The sequence below is a fragment of the Bidens hawaiensis genome, unplaced genomic scaffold (genome assembly GCF_021521415.1).
Source record: "Bidens hawaiensis isolate Kalapana, Puna unplaced genomic scaffold, B.hawaiensis_p1.1 tig00026205_1, whole genome shotgun sequence".
NCBI classification, from domain to species: domain Eukaryota; kingdom Viridiplantae; phylum Streptophyta; class Magnoliopsida; order Asterales; family Asteraceae; genus Bidens; species Bidens hawaiensis.
In genome coordinates, this window is record NW_027494217.1 from 210,258 (window position 1) to 234,754 (window position 24,497).

Consider the following 24,497-nt stretch of genomic DNA (forward strand, 5'->3'; position numbering starts at 1 on the left):
ACGTATGAAGAATGGAAAGCTAAAAGCAATCAAGAAAGGCGTCATGGGAAAGGCAAGATTGGAACTGAATCAAGTCAAAAGAACAAGGGAAAGGGTAAGGTTGTGGATCGGGAAAAGAAAGAACCCCGAGTGAAGAAGGATCGGTCAAAGATTAAATGTTATCGGTGTGATGAACTAGGACACTTTGCCACATCATGTACTAACCGAAACAAGGAGACGGACGATCAAAGTAACCTCGCTCAAGATGGCGGATCGGTTCTAAACATGATGACGGTAGCTCGGAGTAAGGAAGATGTCGTTTTTCTAAAAGAAGACCGGGTTGATCCGAAGCAATATGCTTCAGCCCCATGTGATAAAAACACATGGATTCTTGATAATGGGGCGAGCAACCACATGATGGGAAATCCGGAATGGTTTTCCAACATCGATCGTAACAAGACCGGTAAAGTAAGTTTCGGTGATGGTTCGTGTGTCGAAATCGAAGGTCGGGGCACGATAATAGTAGAAGGTCAAAGGGGAGAACAACGAGCCTTGAGTGACGTTTATTTTATTCCATCTCTCAAAAATAATATTATAAGTCTCGGGCAATTAGACGAAGGAGGATGCAAGATCGCGATCCAAGACGGTATCTTATGGATATTCGAACAAGATGGACGACTTATAATCAAGGTACCGCGTTCCTTTAACCGGGTTTATAAAATTAATTTAAAGGTTGTTTCTCCGGTTTGCTTACAAGTCAATTTGCATAATGTTGCATGGATATGGCATGCTCGGTTGGGGCATTTGAATTTCGATGCCCTTCGGGGTCTCTCGAAACTCGCGGATGGAGTGCCAAGAATTGAACACCCGATGCAAATTTGTGATGCATGTATGCTAGGCAAACAAACAAGATCGGATATCCCGAAAGAATCTAATTATCGTGCAAAGTTACCGCTCGAGCTCGTTTATGCCGATGTTTGTGGCGTGATTACTACCGAAACACATGGTGGCAACCTGTATTTTTTGCTTGTTGTTGACGATTACACCCGCCATACGTGGGTTTTCACGATAAAGACGAAAGACCAAGTTGCGGGTTTACTCATAGATTTCGTGAAAATGGTGGAAAACGAAACGGGCAAGAAACTTAAAACCATACGAACCGACAATGGGGGTGAGTTTACATCCCATGTGTTGGAAGATTACTTATCAAGTATAGGTGTGGTATATCAGTTTACGGCCCCGTACACCCCACATCAAAACGGGGTGGTTGAAAGAAGAAATCGAACCATACTTGGTACGACTCGAAGTTTGTTAAAGGCGATGTTACTACCACAAGATCTATGGGGAGAAGCGGTTCATCACTCGGTTTATTTACTAAACCGGTCACCAACAAAATCTTTGAAGGATTCGACTCCGTACGAGCGTTTTAAAGGAAGAAAACCGAACCTTTCACACGTCAAAGTGTTCGGATGCACGGGGTATGTAAAAGTCTTTGGTACCGGTCAAAAGAAATTGGACGACCGAAGTATTGTGATGATTCACTTAGGTACTCAACCTGGAACAAAAGCCTACCGTATGTTTGATCCGATCAAAATGCAAGTACACGTTACGCGGGATGTCAAGTTTGACGAGTGTAAAAGGTACGCGTGGGCTGATCTTGACAAACAAGAGGGCGAAAAGGGTCCTGAATGGACTGAGTTTATTGTAAGGTGCGATATTGAACCCGAATCGGAGCAGGTGACATCCGGGTTTGACACCGAGTCTGCAGATCGTCATGATACCGGTGAGTTGGTTCGTATCAGAAACGGAAGTGAGTCGTCAAATTCAGAAGGTGGCAGCCCACCTGTAAGCCCGACTAGGCCGAACATTAGCCTAAACGAAGAACCGTTACAAGTCATTCAGCCGCGTCGAACTACTCGAAAGACTGTTTTACCCAAGAAATTTAGCGACTTTCCGTTTGGACCAAACTTGCCAAAACGATTACTATTACATAAATCCTCGGGCAACGACTAAGAAGACTTGAGACATCAGGTTGGTCTAGGCTAGATCAGGTCGGTCCGGTCTTGGGTTTCTCAGGTTGTCAAGTATGATGAGTATGATGCTCACATTATATAAACTCTTTGAAGCACAACCTTCCATATGGATGGCTAGGTGAGTAAAGTATATATGGTGGATCAGTAGGTAGGCTATCAATTAATCGAAAAGAAAACGAATGGTAAAAATTATATAGCGGAGTAACTAAATAATGTAAAGAGTACCGTCAATTAGACATGTGGATACTTGTTAACTTTTTCACTCAAAAATGTTATAGTTTAATTAAAAAATTAATTATTATTTATTTATTATTATTTTTTTTGTAAGTGTGTTACTAGGAATATATATCCAACTACAATATATAGAAACATAGATATTACATTAATATAGCAGGTAGGCGGGCAACAAGCTGCGCCGCCACCCATTTCTGAATTGCAAACCCTAACCTGCTAAAGACATACCCCTGCCCCTTTGGAATCGACACATTGCTATGCACAACCTGTTGGACCCTGGTTAGGAAACGGATAGCTTCCGGTGCCAAGGAGCCAAATGTATCAAAAGCCAGAGGGACAAAAACATGTTGGTTCTCTTCGCAGGCTTTAGCATGTTTCTCCACCTTCTTCATTTCAGCCCTTTTCATTGCTTGCCCAGCTACAAACCCATTATCCCTCAAACCAGCTAAGGGAGATACCCCTGTGAGGTCAACACAAAGCGTGTTTTCCCCCGGCCCAACCAAAGACGAGCAAATCTGCCGGTCGTAGGGTGGATCTCCCATCTGTGGGGTCTGTAAGGAAGTTTACGGGGGCTTTCTTTTTAGCTGATATCCCAGCTCGCCTTAAGATGTCCCAAAGAACGTCCCGCACCCAATCATGTCGGTATTTGAACCTAGGCATCTCCTTGCAATGAACCGCATGCTCTCCGAATTTATCCAGGCAAGCCTTACGGCAGATCGGGCATGTTTCGTCTTCTGGGTACATTGGGATCATCAAACGGTACTTAATTATGGCCCTATACTCGACCGCAGACATGTTTTGGCCCAAGTCATCAATCGGGATAACGGTCAGAAAATCTTAAGCATGAGGACCTTGTAAGCATTCAATAACCGCCTTCTGTCGGTGGGACAATCCAAAAACTTCACCCAGGCTCTGAGCGATTTTGCCAAAAAGGGCATTCGGCAAAGTTTTTTGAGGCTTTGGTGGGGCGGTGTCCATATTAGAGAAACCGCCAACGTCAAAGTCTGGGAGAGCGCCATTTAGGCGTTCCAGGGCCTACACGTAGTCTGAGTCCAGGTCAACAACTCCGCTATTCCTTAAGATGTGATTCTGTAGCTTCCAAGACTGAGCCCTCGACGCTGCAAAAGCGTAAACCCCAACATCATGAGCCGAAATAAGGCCTAAACCCCCTAAGCGCATCGGTAAAGATGCAAGTCGCCACTGAAGATCACCAAAGAACGGGCCTCCACATACAACTATGTCTTCGATGGCTTCTCGTAGCCCCTTATTAAAACAGGATACCGCATCATCCATCATATGGGGGTGGCATGTTCGTAACCCAAAAAGCAACTTAGCAACCCCCATGCAAGACCTAAGCAGGAGGAGTTCGCTCTGGGATCCCTAAGGCAATGTAAGAGTTTCATAAGATCAACCGCTCGAGATGCTCTCCGCCTCGCCAACTCCTTAATAAAGTAGGGATCTCGACTAACAGCCCCTCCAATGAGCTTTACCCCTCTCTCTGGTCTACCAATCCCACTAGGGAAGAGCCCATCTTTGACTTTCACCCCATTACATGCTGACCAAAAAACCTCGGTTTTCTTAATATTAAGTTGCAGCCCCAATGATGGCCATTCCGAGTTGATAATGTCCAGGGCTTTAGCGACTTCGTTGGCACCACCAATAATAGTCCCATCATCCAAGTACCAAGCATGAAATGGGAGGTTACAGTCATTTTGTACCCGGAGAACAAGAGGGTGTAATGCTAAGGCAAAGAGGAGGGGCCCAAGGGGGTCTCCCTGCTGAACCCCAGTAGTAGCCCCTATACAGTCATCACCAACATACAACCTAGCCGGCTGGGCATAAAGGAACTGGACCCATAGATAGATAGACGGGCAATGATGATGAACCTCCCAGAGAAGGGCTGTGCGGTCGACCATATTGAAGGCGTTGGAGAAGTCCACGGTAAGCATAGCTAAAGAGCCGTCCGCGTGAAATGAGTTAAGAAACCGATTCGCGCTGTGAAGCACCACCTCTGCCCCATTAGGGGTCCCCACCCCAAACTGAAAGTCCTATAAATACTGAGTCATTTCCTTCCCAACCATCTTCATAGCCACTTTAGAAACCAACCTACGCCAGATAGCCCCCACAGCAATGGGCCGAATCCCATTATCCGGCTTTAATAAAGGGGTAAGGGGGCCGAAGCAATAAACTCAGCGAGCACCTTGGGGCACAGACCCCCTAGCCATAAGTTGCCGACTTCAATGATGGCTGAGAGCAGACCCATGGAAGTCACTGATCCCTCACCACTAAGAGCGTCCAACAAGTGTTGCGCCTGCATCCCGTCTCTCCCGCATGAGGTCCCTTTAGGAAATGATCGGATACATCTAAGCACACAGTCCCCATCCACAGAGAGAGTAGGCGGGGCGACAGAGCTAGAAGGCAATGACGGAGGCGGCACCACTGGGTGTTTATCAATGAGGGCTTTCATGGTTGAATCTCCGAGAGGGGCAACCCCACTTGAGCATAATACCTTGACTGCAGCTGTGAAATGACCATCCCTGACTTTCCTGAGACATTGTTTAATATTGAGGCTATTTTCAGAACCCTCCTCCACTCCCACCTCTCTTTTAGAAAAAGTGATCCCCCCCACGTTATCAAAGAGAGAAAGAACCAAGTCAGCAAAACCAGATCCATCTTTCCACACCGCAAGTGCTTGCTGAATGCTACTACATTGCAAAGACTTTCGATTCCCTGACCTGCGTTCCTGCCTAGTGGAAGGTTTCACCACCTTTAAAGTACAACGCAGCAACAATAGTTGTAAGGCCCCGAACCCGGTAGCCTTACTTTAGCGTCGGATTTACTCATAAACACAGTTCTTACAAATCAGAGTTCATTAAAACTTTCGCGGAATATAAAAACTTTCATGAAACGTTACAGCAATCCAAAACTTGCCTTAATTAAACATTCTTGTCTTTCAAAATAAACGTCAATTACATTAAAACATCTTGAGTCTTCAGATGCCAGTCTCCTATTCGCCCACCATGTGCCCGCTCTTTCTTGTCTTTCAAAATAAACGTCAATTACATTAAAACATCTTGAGTCTTCAGATGCCAGTCTCCTATTCGCCCACCATGTGCCCGCTCAAGCTAGCTGTCTCATTCTACTCACCTGCGTGCATACTAAAAGTCAGCTACGCTGAGTGAGTTCTAGTTAATCGGACGCCATACAATACATACACATACATACATATCCGAAGATACATATCCATACTTAACTAGTTACCCTTCTGTTCTACATACATACTTACTACCATACATACATACATATCTACAATCACTAACCTCAGTCTACCGAGAGTACGTTCATAGTCCGCCGTCTATACCTGTACTCAAGGTCGTGAACACGTAAAAGGTCCGCAGTCCTTACCTATGTTCACCGTTTAGGGTACGTGCAAGGTCCGCAGTCCTTCCCTATACCATCCTACATCCACAACACGTACAAGGTCCACAGTCCTTCCCTATGTTGCAACCTAATTCATAGCACGTACGAGGTCCGCAGTCCTCCCCTACGCTACCACAACACAAATACAGCATGTATAAGGTCCACAGTCCTTTCCTATGCTGATGCCTATCTGAAGTACGTATAAGGTCCACAGTCCTTAACTACGTACTCAGCTATCATCTATAACACGTATAAGGCCCACCGTCCCTATCTACGTTTACATCTATCATCTACATTACGTATAAGGCCCGCAGTCCTTAACTACGCCATCACCAGCAGAGTCTATGTCCGACAGAAGCTAGAGGGATTTGCCATCCTAACTTACTATGTCGAACGTAGAACTCACATACCATTCGTGTACCTGTATACACATACTTCACATATACAATAATTACATTATAGCATAAGAACACTCTAGGCGTTCTTTACATCATTCATTTAACAACCATACCCCTTGTCGATACGTGCAATATCCGAAGATCGTTCACGCCCCGACAAGTATTCATTTGTAATGTTCATACATCTTCGATATATAATATTTGTACCTTTATTTTTAACCTGACAGTACGCGCAATATCCGAAGATCGTTCGCGTACCGACAAGCAATCATTCATACCCATCACATATATCACATATGGCATACACTTATCACTTAGGATAAATGTATTAACAAATACATCGAGTATGCACACAGCCCCGAAAACATAACAAGGAATGGGGCTAGAAACTCACCTGAAGCCTGTTACGCCCTCCGTTAATAGTTATTCCCTTCTTGAGCTGTGCACGGCTAACTGTATAATATTTACACGTATCAATTAACTACTACTACTCATGTTGTATTTCTATCTTTATATGACCCACAACGAACAGGGGTCCGGGGACAGCGCCCCTGGCAGCGGGGTCTAGGGGCGGCAGCCCCTAGCAGGGTCCAAGGGGCAGAGCCCCTGACTGGGGTCGAGCTGCCAGGTCAGCTTGGAAAAATTTTATTTACATTAACTGTCTTAACACATTTTCCATTAGGTTTTTAATTTATTTTCTAATCGAACTTGACTTTAGGCGAAGTTAAACCTTAAGCGAACTTAGCTTTAGGCGAAGTTAAACCTTAAGCGAACTTAGCTTTAGGCGAAGTTAAACCTTAGGCGAACTTAGCCGTAGGCGAAGTTATCAGTTAGGCGAACTTGGCCGTAGGCGAAGTTATCAATTAGGCGAACTTGGCCGTAGGCGAAGTTAAGCTTTGAAGGCGAAGTTAAGCTTTTGCAGGCGAAATTACCCAGTTCGCAGGCGAAGTTGCCCAGTTCGCTACTGGTTTGGTTTTTATCACGCATTTTGGCGATTTTAATACCCTTGTTATGGTTCGGCATCACCCCCTAACGTTCCCTAACCATTTCGTTCGTATATATATCCCGTATATACTATAAAGCTTGGATCTTTAAGCTTAAGGACATTCAATAAAACATAAACTTTAAAGGTCAAGAACATACCTTTTGTGCTCGTTTGGATCTCGTTTAACTTGTTTAATCACAACTAATCGTTTACTCTCTCTCGGATCTTGCTCGTTTCTCTCCCTCGGCCGTCGGCCGTATATGGCGGTGTGTGGTGTGTGTGTTTTGGAGTGTGTAGAGATTATGATGGAAATGAAATGAGGGTTTAGGGTTTTAGGTTGGTTTAGGGGATATTTATATCCCTTAAAGCCCATGGACCTAGAGCCCATTCTTATTTAACTCATCTCAATTAATCTAAATCCATGATCCGTTCTTTACTCGATATTAATTAATTAATAACGCGAAATCACTAAACGTAACTTTCTTTATTCAACATTATAAATTTTAGGATGTTACAATAGTAATTTGACCCAATTCTCAATCGAGCCTGGTGAATCCACTATCTTGCGTAAAGCGCATGCCAAAGTCTGAGCAAACGCCAAACGACAACTTGGGGGGATGCTCTTAACAGTTTGAATGGGAAGGGAGAAAACCCGTTCCAAAAGGGATACATCCCAACCACTCCTACAGATGGACCTGGGTCCCTATCCACAGACACACGATTAGGTTTCTGGATCCCAACGATGAATTCTCCAGCATCTCCAGAATCCACAGAAAAAGAATAGACACCATCAGCATGCTTGCACCCCCTGCTAAGGGCATGCAACGTCATGCACCTCCCACATAACCATTTATCCCCCGCCCGAAGGGCTTTCCCAACATCTATAAAAGGTCCAAATCCTTAGAGATAGCGTCTTTTAAAAGGTTCTTCCGAGTATCCGTTTTGAAATGGGTACTTTGCATGTGCTCAAGTAGGCGGAAAAACCCCGAGGACCCAGGTCTACCATCCTTACACTCGTGGAAATGCTTAAAGGGGCATGGCCTTAAACCGTAAGTGGAGCTAGGACCAAGCCCTCCTGTAGTTACGTTTCGAATTCTTTTTATGGTAGCCATGTATACACGAGAATAGAAAACAAACAAATCACAAAAGACACCGGACCCCTAAAGACCCCGACTTGAGATGAGTTAGAGCAAGAATCAAAGACCAAACCCCTCACACTCGAAGGAGGGGAGCAACTACGGGTTGCTCACCCCCCATCTAGCACCCCACAACAACCGCTAAGGCATAGGAGGAGGAAGGTAAAACTCCAAAACAAAGCAAAATTGGTAGAACTCCAACTCAAAATACCCCCTTAAGCACCAAAAAGAAAAATAGAAAGAACAAGAGTGAAAAATCAAGAAGTTTGGTTGAGGCAAAAGGTCAAACAGTTGGTGTGCATGACAGAAAAAAAGTAATTTAAGTTAGATTTTGAGGGTTTCAGTAAGATCAGGAAACTGATGAGAGATTAATATTTGTGTCAACTTTGCAATCTCTTTTATGTGAGCTTCGTAGTGAGCTAGAACGTGCCCAACATAAAATTAAGATGAATAATAATATAATATGTTGAAATGAAATTTGTTTGTGAAGAATTGTGAAAGTGATGGTGAAGAAGAAGAGGACATGTGAATATTATTATATAAAAGAATTTTGAAAATGGTCCCTCATATGTGATGGAGTAACTTAATAATGTAAAAAAACTCAAAAATACTGTCATGTGATACTCTAACTTCCCACTCAAAAACGAGTATACTTTTTCATTAAAGACTTTTAGTACTTTACCAACGACAGGACAGCATGAAATGATATGAACCTAATAGTATTAGTTTAACTCTACAGTCATACATGTTATAATGCATATACATCACATGCTGTTTTTAGTTGCCTTGCCAAAAACTCATGCTTACCTTACAATAGAAAACCACCATTATTATGATATCAATTTCATCATGATGAAGAACCAACCGGCGGTTGCGAACACTGACATGGAGACCGGACCAATTACTCAAGCGTTGTACCCGAAGATGTTTGAGCCAGAGCTGATCTGGTGGTCGTTTATTCCATCATCACCATACAGTTACTTCTCACCGTTGCTTTTGGTGTCGTGATCCGAATATTGTCACTTCCTTGTTGAGTACCAGAGGCGGAGTCGCTTATTTTCTACTTCTTGGGTGCACTCCACTAATCAGTATGTGCTTGGAGCTCAGATTGTTTGTTATTTTTATTAACTAGTTTATATATGTTTTTGTTACTTTTATAAGTTTTGGAAAAAGCTTAAACGAGCCTAATTTATATATGTTTTTAGTCATTTTTATAGCTTTTTATCGATCCGATCATCCGATCTTGGCTCGTTTGCACCCATACTTATTTCTAGGGGTGTTCTTCGGGTTCGGGTTGGGTTAATCAGGTTTCAAGTATCCTTGAAAACAAAACAAAAAACAAAAAAAATTAATAAACAAAAATGCTAAATATAAACAACATATTATTCTTTGCTCGTAAGCAAATAATCAAATAATAAACCAACATAACTTGATAAAACAATCCAAAAGAAGAGTAAAGCTAACTCGAACTATAATCGTCTTCAATCGAGCTTGATTTGGTTGTTCGATTACGGTTGCTATTAGTAATAAACGGAAAACATACATTAACAATAAACAATCGATCTATAATAGTTGTAATGACAACAATCGATTAAGACTAGATTCTAGTAACATTAGTGGCTAAGACTAAGCCTATTATACCTAAAAATATATTTAATTTCAAAACTAAAGGTTTATTCAGGTTATTCGGGTTGACCCGAAAACTTATAAACCAAACCCGAGAACCAACCTGAATTACTTCGGTTCGGGTTCGGGTTAGTCTTTTCTCGAGTTCGGGTTTTACGGGTCGGGTTAGTTCGGGTTCGGGTATGTTTTTTCTCGGGTTGGGTTTCGGGTTATGGGTAAAAGTGACAGCCCTACTTATTTCTGCTCGGTGTGCATGAAACTGAAAAACTGATCATAAACAAAAACCTACGGTTTGTTTTATGTTTTTGTAAAAACGGTTTTGGTTTTTATTTAAGAAAATTATGTAAATTTAACAAATACGCAACTCAAAATATTTTAGCCCATAAGTATATTTTTTGGCCAAATGAAATTTTTTCGACTTAAAAATTTCAAGTACAAATGGCAAAACTGAAAAAAAAAACCAAAACCAAACCAAAATAAAAAGTGAAACGGTTTTAAAGTTCGAAAACCAAAGTTTCGGTTTTGGTTCGATTTTAGCCCAGATTCGACCCAAACCGAACCGTGCACATCCGTAATGCATTGTGAAAATTATTCTTATAGAAGTCAAAAGAGACAGACCTTAAAAATGCACAAAACTCGTTAAGACTTAACTAGCCTAAACGAGCTTCTCATATTTACAAGGCTTGATAACTAAACGAGCTTTTTTAAGGCTCGAGCTCAAACTCCGAAACTACTCGGCTCATTTTAACCTTTTCTTTTCGATCTGATCTCAAGTAGACCATGGGCGGCTAGGCTCGTTTGCACCCCAACTTGATTATGTGAATTGATGATAGTAATAATCACTGCCTAACAATTATTTCATAAATATATTATCATCAATTCGCTATAATTTTATAAATTTGTATCATTAGTTAGTTTGGTTGGATCATATCTTTATTAAATTGATGTGTTTGTACTTTGTACAGCCTTGTGCTTGGTGTTTTATTATTGGCATTGTCATCCTGTTAACTATGTGCTTCTAGTGATCTCCGGCATCTCTTTACCATTTGTAGACGGCTTAGCATGCGCTGATCTCGCTACGGGTAGTCCTACTCTCCATCAATTCATGTTTAATTTCAAAATCTTAAAAGAAAGTTGTTGAATTCTTAGGGGATTAATTTTTACAGGTAATGTGATACTGGAAGCTGGTATATTGTCAATAGTGATGGCTGTGAGTCTCACTTTATTCACATTTTGGGCTGCCAAGAGAGGTTATCACTACACTTTCTTCGGCCCGTTCTTGCTCGGTTCCATGATGGTGATTCTCATCTTCGGCCTCATTCAGGTTCGCGTGTTTAAGTTAGTCTAAACAGTTTTGAGTCAGTTTTGGGTCAAACCCTCAAACGTGTTTAGCTAAATTGGTTATGTTCGTGTCGGCCAACACTTTAACCCATTTATTTTTAAAAATAATAAAATATTTTAATGTCATAATTTGAACCCATGAGATAGTTTATGCCAACATTTTTTAAATAAAACGAGCTCCATAGTATCATGTTTTATAGTTTAAACTAGGGGTGTAACGAGCCAAGAACGAGCTTGGCTCATGTAACTTCCAAGAGCTCGAACTCTGCTCGATTATTATATATAACATAATTTTATTCCATTTGTAATTATTTTTATACATATTTATAATTTATAACTATAGTTTTTATATATAGCATAATGTATATTATATAGTGATTTTTATCATATGTTTATATTCTATATGTTAAAATGTAGTTATTGCATAAACATATATAAGTAATAGGCTAGTTTATGCTTTTTAGCCAGCTCAAGGTCAATAAGTGTATTTGTTAATATAATAATTATTGTAGACATATATTTTAAATATATAAAAATAACATGCTACTTTTAAGCTCGTGAGCCAGTCTGAGTTTAAATAGTGAAACTCGAGCTCGGGCTCGCATATAAAACAAACTGATTTTTCGTCTTGAACTTGTGTAAGCTTTGCTCGATAAGTCAATCTCGAGTAGCCATTAACGAACAGCTTAACTCGTTTACACACCTTGTTTAAACATAATTGTTTTTTTTGGTTCTAAATTTGTAATTTTAGAGTGTTAATATGAAGAAATTTGCGGGGCTAAATGGGTTGTGTTCGTGTGCGCCAACCCATAAATTACGATGCTTATGTGTTAAATTTTATTTGTTTTTCAGATATTCTTTCCGCTGGGTAAAATTTCGGTCATGATATACGGGTGTTTCCCTGCTATAATCTTCTGTGCATGCCTAGCCTACAAAACTGATTTTCTGATCAAGCTCTACACATATGACAAGAACGCCTACGCCGTGTGGTTGTGTATTACGGTATCATCAAACTATTCATTGGCTTGCTTATGCGCTTCGCTGCTGCTGCCAAAAGCTTAAATCAGTAAATCACCATATGAAAATATATATATAAGTTTTATTATTTAAAGGTCCAAAGTAGGAGTTTTGGGCTGGTATCAACTTTTTAAGCTATTTGGATTATGAGTCATGACAGTATATATAATTATCTAAGATGTTATCTATACTAATTTGTTGCATATGGAATATATATTTATATATATATTTTTAGATAATGAAATAAGACCCTGAAACAGGAATCAACCCATTAGAATCCTAAGAGCCGGTCGGGCCTAGGTTTGAACTATGTTTGAGATCTTTATGTTGGTTTGACGGGTTTGGTTCGTTATGGCGTAGTTCACTCAAATGGTTGGTTTGACACACATGTTTTATAAAATTGATATTATTTAGTTCACTCAAATGGTTGGTTTTGTCATTCAAAATGGGGGTGGCGGCGCGGTTTTTTGCCCGCTTACATTCCAATTTGGTTGAAAAGATAAAAAGATTGTGATAGACTAATAGTGATAGTCTAATAAGCTATGACTTGTAACTGGAGCATATATCGACATTGGACAATTGATCGGAGAGGAATTTTTGGGCTTTGACAATAAGTAGAGGTGTTGCGAAAATTGTTTAGTCGGATATTGGAAAAGTTCAAGATAAACCGCACAAAGGTTACGGTTATCTTGAAAGATGTTGGCAAGGGCATCCGGCTATATGGATAGACTATGACATTTAGTAAAAGACTTGGCATAGGGTGTTATAAACATTTTTTTTCATGTTTTGTTTAGGTGGTTGATATACAACGGTTTCTTGTGTAATTTCTGTAAATTCATATGCCTGGATCTTGATATGTGACAATGTTTTATAATATGTATGATGATTTAATATAAGTGCGAAGTCTAACAAAGATATATATATATATATATATATATATATCCTTTCAACAATCTATTATCTAAGTCGATACCAATAAGATTAAACCGATATCTATATATAGAGCTCCCGAAGAGAATGAACCACAAAGAGTAATCAACTGAACTCGCAAAATGAAGAAAATAGTCGAGTTTGGATATTGAGAATTATTTGTTCAAGATAAAGTGCACGAGAGTTAATGTTATCTTGAAAGATGTTGGCAATGGAATCGGGTTGAAGGATTGTATGAAGTATATGGTTGAAGGATGCATTGGATTGTATCTTCCCCGTGGTTTCATCTTCTTCGCCTAAACCAGTTTTATCTTTACGCGAATCGTTGGTGCTAGTGGAAGAACAAGCAACGAGTTGCGGTACAGGAGATAGACAATCAAGTACGTGGATAGCTCGACAATAGATTCTAAATGCATACATTCAAGAATAATATCGGCTATTCTCCATCTCTAAAATTACGAGGATGAAGTTTTAGATGTAGAGAAGATTGGGTTGTTGTATTTTTAGATTTAAATATAAAAAGGCAAAAAAAAAATGTTTTCACAAAAATATCATTAATATTCATCATGCTACTAAAAGAATATCATTAATATTCATCATACAACAAAAAGAATATCATCAAAATTCAAACATCATTTGACAATACGATATAATATTATAATGTTCAAAACTCAAACTATAATCCAAATCTTAATATTACGAAAAACAAATACTACAAACCCAAACGTCTATAAAGTTCTCACCTTATAGTTTAGTTGGTTAAATGGGCGGGACGTAGACTTGGAACAATAACCTAGAAGTTGTGGGTTCAAAACCGATCCTAAGCACTAAACACCTTGCCGTAGAATGAGGCTGATTTACCTATCACATGATAGGTCTAGAACGGTGTGGTGTGGCGTGGTCCGGTTTGCATTTGTGGAACAACTCGTTTTTTTTAAACAAAGCACGTCTATAAAAAAATTAATAAATGTTGAGGTTTTTCTTCAGTTTTTTTTTCTATAAAAAGTGGATCGATAAACGACTCATTTAAGATTCGGATTTCGGTTTTTCCGGTATTTTCGAATTCAAGTTCTTACAGGGTTTCAAGTAAATTTCACAAATCATATATTCATATTCAGTTACAAAACCGTTTTCATAAAACCGGATTCAAACCGGTTCATAAATAAACTCGAGTCAGCGAGAGAAATCTAGACACATTAACAGCTAATATTCCAACACGTGTCATGTAACTAAACCTATACGTCAAGACACCTCACGAACATTCTCAATACCTCCAAATATAAAATTATAAAAAAACCACTAATAATAATAATCACTTATATAAATCCAACCGAGCATCTTATTTCTTCATAACCAAGTTCCGAACATATTCTTCTGTCACACCTTCTTGTTCATTGTTCATCCTTACCAAAATTTTGTAACCATAACATATTTCATAACCATGTGGAACCAACCGCAGTTCGGGAAGACTGACTTGGAGTCGGGTCCAACCCGAACGTTGTACCCGATGATGTTGGAGTCTCCCGAACTCCGGTGGTCATTTATTTGAAAGATTTACTCTATTGTTGCCGTCCAACTGCTTCTAACGGTTGCGGTGGGCGCTATTGTTGTCTCGTATCATCCTATTGTCACGTTTATGACGACTACTAGCGGTGGATTGGCGTGTTATATTATTCTCATCATCGCACCGTTTATTAGTAAGTTATGGAATCAGTTTTGTTTTGTTTCAGTTTGGTTTGAGTCGGTTTTGGGCTTAAACTGAACAAAAACCAAAAATTCGGTTTCTGAATTTTGGAAACAGTTTGTTTCGGTTTTTATGGTGTTGCAATTTGACTTAAAAGAAAACGTTTGGCCTGTAATAAATTTGGGCTAAGCATTTTGTTTGTTAATTTATATTAAATTATTATTAATTTTATACATTTGGATAAATAAATATTTTAGTGTTACATATTTATAAATTTATAAAACTCTTATATATTACTTAAAAATAGGAAATAAAATTTTGTTTAGGTTTTTATTATTACATTTATTTAAAACCAAAGCATTTAGTTAATTAACAAATAAATGATTATTAATTTTATACATAGGGATAAAAAAATATTCTAGTGTTACATATTTATTAAACTTCTATAAATTACTTATAGTAGAAAAAAAAACAAAATTTTGTTTCGGTTTTTATTACATTATTTAAAACCAAAGCATTTATTTAATTAGCAAATAAATGATTATTAATATTATACATAGGGATAAATTAAATATTCTAGTGTTACACATTTATAAAACTTCTATAAATTACCTAAAAAGTAGAAAAAAAAGTAACAAAAAAAATAAGAGAATATATAAATTTGTTTAGGTTTTTATTACATTTATTTGATACTTAAAAAAAACAAAAATCGGTGGTTTGGTTTCAAGTTTTTGTACCGAACCAAACTTAATATTCGGTTCGGTTTTACATTTTAGACTAATGTAACAAAATTTTATATTCTCTTATTTTATTATCGGTTTCAAGTAATTATAAAAGTTTTGAAACAACCGGTCGATTTTTGTTTTGGATATGTTTTTTCGGTTTAATGTGCATCCCTAGATTCTAGATTCTGGATTAATAAAATGTGTATTAAATTTGCTAAGTTTTGGTGTTGTAATTGTGTTTGATTTCATTACATCTTTGGTGAATTGATGTTGTTTTTGTTGTACAGCTTTATGTCCCTTGTATTACTATCACCAACGTCATCCTATCAATTATGTGCTTCTTGGCATCTTCACCGTTACTCTGGCCTTTGCAATCGGTTTGACATGCGCTTTCACAAGCGGTAAGCCAACTCTCTTTCGGGTGTTAAACAAGTTGTGTTCGCGGGTTGGAAGGTCCAACCTGACACGAACCCGAATATTTGACTGAACATGAGCACGACCTAAAAAATCGTGTCAGACGTGAAGCCAAAAAAACATTTTATTATATTTTTTTAAATATAATTGTCTAATATAAAATTGTACTTTTTTCCTATAAATTTAAAATAGTAATATGTAAAAATTTACTACTTTAAATGTACTTTTATAGGAAAAAAGTACAATTTTATGTACAAGACAATTCTATATTACTTACAAAATATTTTATTTTGTCAATTTCTTTTAGTTTTAAATATTGGTTTAAAATACCAAATTTTAATTTATTGGATAACACACATTTTAAAAAAATAAAATTAAAAACAAATGGGTTACACGTCAACCTGCGAAACCTGTCAGGTTGACCTGAACTTGACCCACTTAGCTATAACTGGTTTGCGGGTTCTTTAACCCGTTTATGCTAAACCCAAACATACGAGTTTCTATTAGGTTCGTGTTGAGTTAGAAATCCACGCCCGTACCATCAATTCATGTTTTGTGTTCGTTAATATATTGAAATGAATGTGATTGATAGAACAAATTGCTCAATTGGACAATTGTTGGATAATATTACAGGTAAGGTGATACTAGAAGCGGCTATTTTGACCGCGGTGGTGGTTGTGAGTCTCACTTTGTTCACATTTTGGGCTGCGAAAAGAGGTTATGACTTCAATTTCTTGGGTCCATTCTTGTTCGGTGCGATTATGGTTCTTTTCATCTTCGCCCTCATTCAGGTTCGTGTCACCTTCCTCCTCGTACGCTTTTAATCAAACTCAATAGTCACTAAACCGGTCACGTTTTTTTTTTTGTCGCAGATATTCTTTCCTTTGGGTAGAATTTTGGTCATGATCTACGGGTGTTTAGCTGCCATAATATTCTGCGGATACATAGTGTACGACACTGATAATCTGATCAAACGCTACACGTACGACGAGTACATTTGGGCTGCGGTTGCTTTGTATCTTGACGTCATCAATCTTTTCATGGCGTTGCTTACTGTGTTTAGAGCCGCGGATAGTTGAATCGTTTTGATGGATTACTTGCACGTATCATTTTGATGAATTTGTGAATAGGTGTTATGTATACTTAATACAAATTGGTTGCATTTGGTCTTTTGTCTAATAATGGGATCTTTGAATCGTGTGGTAAATGTGTATACTACAAAATAGATAACAAGTTGATTTTTTGGTACCATTAATGGGAGTAAATACACCAGACGTTATTACCTAAAGTGAGAAAATTGTACAGCTAAACAAACCGCACTTAATATACAAGTGATTAATGTCCACATGGTCATATTTGTGGTTTTATATTTAAAAAGTTTTAAACATTGTTTGTAGTTGAAAATTGACATGGAAAATATGCAAACCAAAGTAACCACATATAAGCATTGGGTTTATGATTTCACAACTAAATAAAATAAAAGGTTATGATAAATAGGAGAGAGGTTAGGATAGAAAACCCGTTGAATATTTGTTGGTTCTTGATAACACACTAAATAAAAGGTTACGATATGTAGAGGTTAGGATAGAAAAAACCGTTGAACATTTGTTGGTTCTTGATAACACACTAAATAAAAGGTTACGATATGTAGAGGTTAGGATAGAAAAAACCGTTGAACATTTGTTGGTTCTTGATAACACACTAAATAAAAGGTTACGATATGTAGAGGTTAGGATAGAAAAAACCGTTGAACATTTGTTGGTTCTTGATAACACACTAAATAAAAGGTTACGATATGTGATAGAACTAAATAAAAGGTTGCGATATATAGGAGAGATGTTAGAATAGAAAACCCGTTGAACATTCGTTTTTTGATGACAAAACTGAATAAAGTGGGAGAGGTTGTGATAGTAAACATGTTAAACATTAAGTTCTTGATAACAAGACTAAATAAAGTGAGAGGTTACCACCTTCTCATAACATATACATACGTACACACACATATTTTCACTGAACTAGACGAGCATCGACTATCGAGCTTTTGTTTCACTGAACGAGGCAATCAGGGACTCGTGGGATGGATAAGGAAGCAAATCGCTCATTCTACTCTACTCTACTTTTTACTTGTGAATTCCATGCGTTCGCTTGGGCTTCCATTTGTTCGTTGGAAAAATATCATTTCTGTTTTCAATAAACTGGGCCAGCAGCGACTGGCGGGTTTTTGTATTCACTAAACAGGACTACCAGGGACTCGTCAAATGAATAAGCAGGCGAGTCAATCATTCTGCTCTACTTTTACTTTTAATTTTCCATTTGTTCATTTGAGCTTCCATTTGTTCTTTTGAAAAACAAATCTTATTTTTTCACTAAATAGGGCTACCAATGACCGGTGAACTTTTATTTTCATTTAACGGGGCAATCAAGGAGTCATGAGATGATCAAGGAGGGAAGTCACTCATTTTAGTCATCTTTTTCTCTTTATGGTTTCCATTTGTTCATTTAAACTTCCATTCGTTCATTTCGGATTCCATTTATACTTTTATTTTTATTTATAATAAAAAGATAAACAATAATAATTATGAAATGATTGAAACAACTTTACTATTTACAAAACGAGACGTCACGCGTCAGACACTATCCGACGCGTGACATTATAAAAAGGAATCCAAAGCCACCTTCTTCGAAACCACCATTACCACCTTCTCACAACATATACATACACACATACATATATTCATCATCTATCAACATTAACAACTTCTCATAATAACCAACCAACCAACCAATCACAAACCCTAACTTCACAACCATCTTATTAATCACAATGTTCGCAAAATCCGACGTGGAAGCCGGACCTACTCCGGCACCGTTGTACCCGACGATGACGGAGTCGCCGGAGCTGCGGTGGTCATTTGTTCGGAAAGTATACTCCATTGTTGCCGTACAGTTGCTTCCGACAGTTGCAGTTGGCGCTGTTGTCGTCACGTTTCGTCATCCGATCGTCACGTTTTTCACTACTACTAACGGCGGATTGGCTTGTTATATCGTTATCCTCTTAACGCCGTTTGTTAGTAAGTAGTTATTGAATCAATTTCGTATATTATGTGCAGTATGTGTAGTTATATGTATATTATGTTATATTATGTTGTTTATTTGAGAATTAATTTCGTTTTATTATAGTGAAATCGCTTTCGGTTGATTTTCGGTAAATTTAAGTTGAAATGATGTGTAACATCTGTAATTGTGAACTTGCTAGGGTGTATGTGTTCTAATATCTGCATGTGTACTCTATGTTAGTTCATTATGTTCGTGAATATTAGTTTACGTTCGTTCATTTATGCTTGATTATGTTCGTTTGATTACGTTCTTATATCGGTGTAATTTCGTTTGATTATGTTAGTTTTGGTTAAAGTTTCGTTAGTTTTATTACGTTCGCGTTTGTTGGAGTTTAGTTTGATTACTTTCGTTTTCGTTGTAATTTCGTTTGATTTGATCGAATTGTGCCTGAATTGATGTGCAGCAGCATCTGTAATCAATTAATCATGAAATTTCTACAGTTTTTGTGTTCTAATTTCTGCATGTGTCTCGTGCGTTCATTTATGTTCGTGAACATTTGTTAACATTTGTTTATTTATGCTTGTTTATGTTTTTTTGTTGTAATTTCGTCTGTATTCAACAAATTTTGGGTAAAACGATGTTCAACATGTGTAATCGTGAAATTGCTTGTGTTTTGATGTTCTAATTTCTGGATGTGTTCGTTCGGGGGCGTTCATTTATGTTTGTGAATATTCATTACAATCGTTTATTTTTGCTCGTTTGTGTTCATGAGTTTACGTTCTTTTTGGTTGTAGTTTTATTTGATTTCATCAAATTTTGGTTGAATTGATGTGCAGCAGCATCTGTAATCATGAAATTTCCACAATTTTTGTGTTCTAATTTCTGCATTTGTCTTGTTCGTTCATTTATAATTATGAACATCTGTTTACATCCGTTTCTTTAAACTCGTTTATGTTTGTTTATGCACTTTTTCGTTGTAATTTTGTTTGATATCTTCAAATTTATCGTTGAATTGATGTATTTATTTTGTTTTACAGCCTTAATCCCTTTGTTCTGCTGTCACCAGCGTCATCCGATCAACTATGTGCTTCTAGGAATCTTCACCATCTCTCTGTCTTTTGCAGTCGGTTTGTCATGCGCTTTCAGCCGAGGTAATCCTGTTTATTGTATATGACAAATTTCATTTATCATATAATGAATTAGTTCATGACAACAACAACAAAATTCTATTGATAATAATAATAATAATAATAATAATAATAATAATAATAATTTCTAGGCATAAAAATTAATTGAAATGAAACTATTAATAGTACAAATTACTATACTGTTGTAATATTACAGGTAAGGTAATACTGGAAGCAACAATCTTGACAGCAGTGGTGGTTGTGAGTCTCACTTTGTTTACATTTTGGGCTGCAAAGAAAGGCTATGACTTCAATTTCTTGGGCCCGTTCTTGTTCGGTGCACTTATGATGCTTATCGTCTTCGGTTTCATTCAGGTTTGCGGGTCATTCTTCTCATTACAGGAGTTTATATAATTATATTTACACCTTATTTACGCGTTAATTGTTATTTGTTTTGCACATATTATTTCCTATGGGTAAGTTTTCGGTTATGATATACGGGTGTTTGGCTGCCTTAATCTTCTGTGGATACATAGTTTTCGACACTGATAATCTCATCAAACGGTACACATACGATGAGTACATTTTGGCTGCGATTTCTTTGTATCTTGATATCATCAATCTTTTCCTGGCGTTGCTTACCATCTTCGGTGGTGCTGACAGCTGATTGTCGTTGACATGTGTTAATACTTTCGTGCATTTTTTTGGGATTTGTTAGTAGACGTTAGACGCTCGCTATCTACATATTAACACGTATATCATTAGTAAGGAGTAATCTGTGATCATGGGTATCTTTGATTTTGCTCTTTTCATTAAATGGAAGATATGACCAGAACCCAAAATGATAATCTGGGCTGCTAGTTGGGTTGGTCCATTGTGAAAATAATTACAAAGATTTCTAAATTTAGATTATGCAGCAGAATTGCAGGCTTAATTATACTTCTAAGTTCTAAATCATGTTATCGCTTTCGTATAAAGTATTTTAACGGGTCATTCGAATTTTAGTTAGATAACTTAGAGAAGTCAAGATATAAGATCAGTTGTATATTAATTATGTTAATTGGTAATTAAATGTTTAGTACTTAGGCCATCCATAGTGGGACGACAAAAGGGGCTACAAGGGTCGATTTTTTGGTGAACACCGCCCCCTAGGATACAAAGGGGCAATTTGTTTGGGGGGGGGGGGGAGGAATATTTGTCGCCCTTCATCCTTTTCTTTTATTATTATTATTATGCTCAAATGTGTGTGTGATATATATATAGCAGCTACAACATCACTACACCCCTAAAACAAAAACTCGCTCTTTGCTGACTGGACGCCACATGGCACAAAACGCTTCATTTTGTAACCCCTCCGCTACACATAGCCTTAGCACTTTTGGTTTATTGGTTATAACCAAGCTATGGATGCACAATGCATACCTGGCCCGAAACCTGTCAAGGCCGTGGCCCCTTGACCTCTGTTTATTAAAGCCGTAATGAGGCAAATTCGAATTTTCTCTTTGGTGTTAAGTAGATCTTGATAATTTTAAATGAACTGATAAGACTGAAATCATTTTATCCTTACTACATGAAATTATTTAACTAAGTTTTATATACTACTATAAATCAGAATAGATGTACCTTCACTCCATGTATACAGGATTGTCACACTCAACCTCAACTTCATTCATACTTTCTGAGATGCATTTTGTATGGCTATAATTTAATTCAATAACCAAACAGTGCTAAAAAAGAAAATAAAAAAATGTTGTGATTCATGCTAAATGAAAAGATTGGAATCAAAGAAAAGACACAAAAGTGTTGGTTGTAGACATGAAAAGATCGCTCGCAGACACTTTGAGACTTGGCTGGTATAGACGGTGCCCTCTACTCCGCTACAAATAAACGCATGCTTTAATTTGATTCGCGTAAAAATTTCTAATAAATTCGTTAGTTACAGGCTATGTAGATAAGACATGTTACTTTAGGAGTGCTTACAAGTTTTGATCCTTGCATTTACCTACACAAAAGTTGCTACTCATTTTTGGAAATATTAAATGGGCATTAAAATGTTTCAAAATTTGTTAAGTGTATCTAACGTTGTTACATACACTTTATATGCTAGACTATAGACTAGAGACGTATCTTTTCGTTGGGCCTCTAATGTTTGAGCCCAAATCTTAGTAGATTCGACGTATTGGACCTTACCGGGTCCTAAACTTTAAGCATGTTCTCTAACAAAAATGACTTGATACGTCATTGTCACGTAGGTGAAAAATACCCTACAAAAGAATATGTAATGGATTCACTAACCATATTAATTATAATAATAATATTTAAATAAAATAAATATATGAAAACAGATGGTGGTTTTTTAGTTGGTTCACAAAATAAAAAGAGAAAGAGAAGTGGAGAAAAACGACCCTAGTTCTCGTGCTTCCTTCCACACCACAACGGGAAACACCCAAGTTTTTGAAATGTTGTAATGGTGTAGGGGGGCATGCTTAAAATGAGTTGGCATTGGGGCAACGCCCGACACACGTGCCAAAGGAAATAAATCCGCTATAAGAGGACTCTTTTACTTTTTTTCGACAACTTTTCATATATTATATCATACCTCTTTCTTTTAACTCTCTTATGTGTTGCAAACGTTCACACACATATAACATTCTCCATGTTAAAAAAAATAGTGCATTATATGGGTTAACTAAACAAACACCAAATAAAGAATTATTTTAAAATTTTGCAAGTTATAAATTTATATATGAATGAAAGGTAAAATAAGAAAAGCGTGGAAAAGCAGGTTGGAATTACAAAATTGTGACACGTAACAGTCTTTTATTGTGAGATGGTGTTCTTAAATCTCTAGACTCTCTTGCGGGTTCTTTAAATATATTACCACTTGACTATAAGCCAAAGAAGTACTAGCTAGAACCATAAATGTTTGAGCATGTACCAAATCACCTAAAAAGATATATAGACAAATCAACTTATGGTTAAAAAATAATAGGCACCCAACATTTTGTGAGCACAAGTCTTGCCTTTTTCAATTACATCACATGGTCCGGCTTCCCACTTTCTTTGGTCTTTCATTTTCAACAAATTGTTTGCTTCATTATTCATGTACCTTTTTGTATATATATTTATATAAAATACTTGTATAATGTGTGAAGAATTGACGTAGTATGGATCTCACTCGTAAGTCAACTTAATTCACTACTTTTTGGAGATGCATTGTATTTATGTTTGGTCCACAATTTATTTCATAATATGAGGAAGCCAACTAATATAATTGTGTGATTCATATTCAAATAATTTTATTTCATTCCAACCTTGTTGGGTTATAACTTATAAATGTTCTCGCCTTTTGGAAAAGATCACGGTTCAAATTATAGCATTAGGGGGCGTTTAGCCTAGTTTATATTTTTATGCTTATATTTATATCTTTTTAAAGCTTATAGCTTATTTTATATCATTTGATAAGCTTTTTTTAAATGTTTGGATTAGCTTATATTCTACAAGTTAATTATACATCTAAATAAGTTGTTAAATACATCATTTTTAATTTGTTATAGTAATAAGTTACTTCAATATTATTAATCCATCACCATTTGAAGGCAAATGAGTAATTTACAGCTTCTTCAAATAAGCTAAAAAACCATCTTCAAATAAACTTTTACAAATTAGCTTATATAAGCTTATAAGCCTAAGCTAAACCAAACACCAAATGAAAGCTTATTTTTATAAAAAAAAAAAAAAAAACTATAAGCTTTGCTAAAAAAGCTAGGCCAAACACCCCCTTAGTGTGGATTAAGTTCTTGAAGTAGTTTAGAAGTAAAATAGATGTGCGAGTCGTTGATGAAAAAAAATGTAGGTTTTGACCCCTTGGACCTATCCGGTTAACATCCCCTCTTTTATAAAGGCAGCCATTTGATATGAAAGACACTTTTCTCTCCATAGGGAAGGGGTGGGGGGGATGGCTTTAACCTGGCAATTGAGACTTTAAACCATAACAAGGTTTTAAAGGAAATTGCTTGTTAAGACCTCACTTTCTTAGCTTATACACTTACACAAATACATATATAATGTTTAGATTTAACTTCCCTTAAGACATACACAAATTGGTGACTTGATTATTAGAGGGTGTTTCCCATACAATGGCTTCGGGTAAATTTCTAACGGTTTCAGCTACATGTTGCAACTCAAATACGAACTTGAGAATGATTCAAGAATACTAGACACAGTCCAACCCGACAACGAAGCTCAACCTAGTTTTCAATGTAACAACTGGCCCCTTGTGTCATATTTTTGTAGTTTCTTACAATAAAGTTAGTCATAAATTAGGGAAGAAAATAAGAACATGTGATTTTTGAGATTTATACACCACTACAAGTGATGTTTTGTCCTTT

At 37.2% G+C, this 24,497-nt stretch overlaps 2 protein-coding genes and 1 pseudogene across 3 annotated transcripts; all 3 read left to right on the plus strand.

Annotated features, from left to right (window-relative positions):
- Positions 1 to 9,034: 9,034 nt before the first annotated feature.
- Positions 9,035 to 12,993, plus strand: LOC143573117 (protein LIFEGUARD 4-like). Its single transcript, XM_077058081.1, has 5 exons — positions 9,035 to 9,161; positions 10,777 to 10,893; positions 10,978 to 11,135; positions 12,005 to 12,154; positions 12,964 to 12,993. The coding sequence occupies exons 1-5, from the start codon at positions 9,035 to 9,037 to the stop codon at positions 12,991 to 12,993; spliced, it is 582 nt and encodes a 193-aa protein (XP_076914196.1).
- Positions 12,994 to 14,286: 1,293 nt separating this feature from the next.
- LOC143573103 (protein LIFEGUARD 2-like) lies at positions 14,287 to 17,083 on the plus strand (annotated as a pseudogene). Its single transcript, XR_013142369.1, has 4 exons — positions 14,287 to 14,796; positions 15,796 to 15,909; positions 16,556 to 16,713; positions 16,795 to 17,083. The product of XR_013142369.1 is annotated as a protein LIFEGUARD 2-like (transcript).
- A 1,597-nt stretch (positions 17,084 to 18,680) lies between these two features.
- Positions 18,681 to 20,824, plus strand: LOC143573104 (protein LIFEGUARD 2-like). The gene is made up of 4 exons (XM_077058073.1): positions 18,681 to 18,993; positions 20,017 to 20,130; positions 20,324 to 20,481; positions 20,567 to 20,824. Exons 1-4 carry the CDS (start codon positions 18,747 to 18,749, stop codon positions 20,771 to 20,773), a joined length of 726 nt encoding a protein of 241 aa, XP_076914188.1. The 5' UTR covers positions 18,681 to 18,746; the 3' UTR covers positions 20,774 to 20,824.
- The last annotated feature ends 3,673 nt before the right edge of the window (positions 20,825 to 24,497 follow it).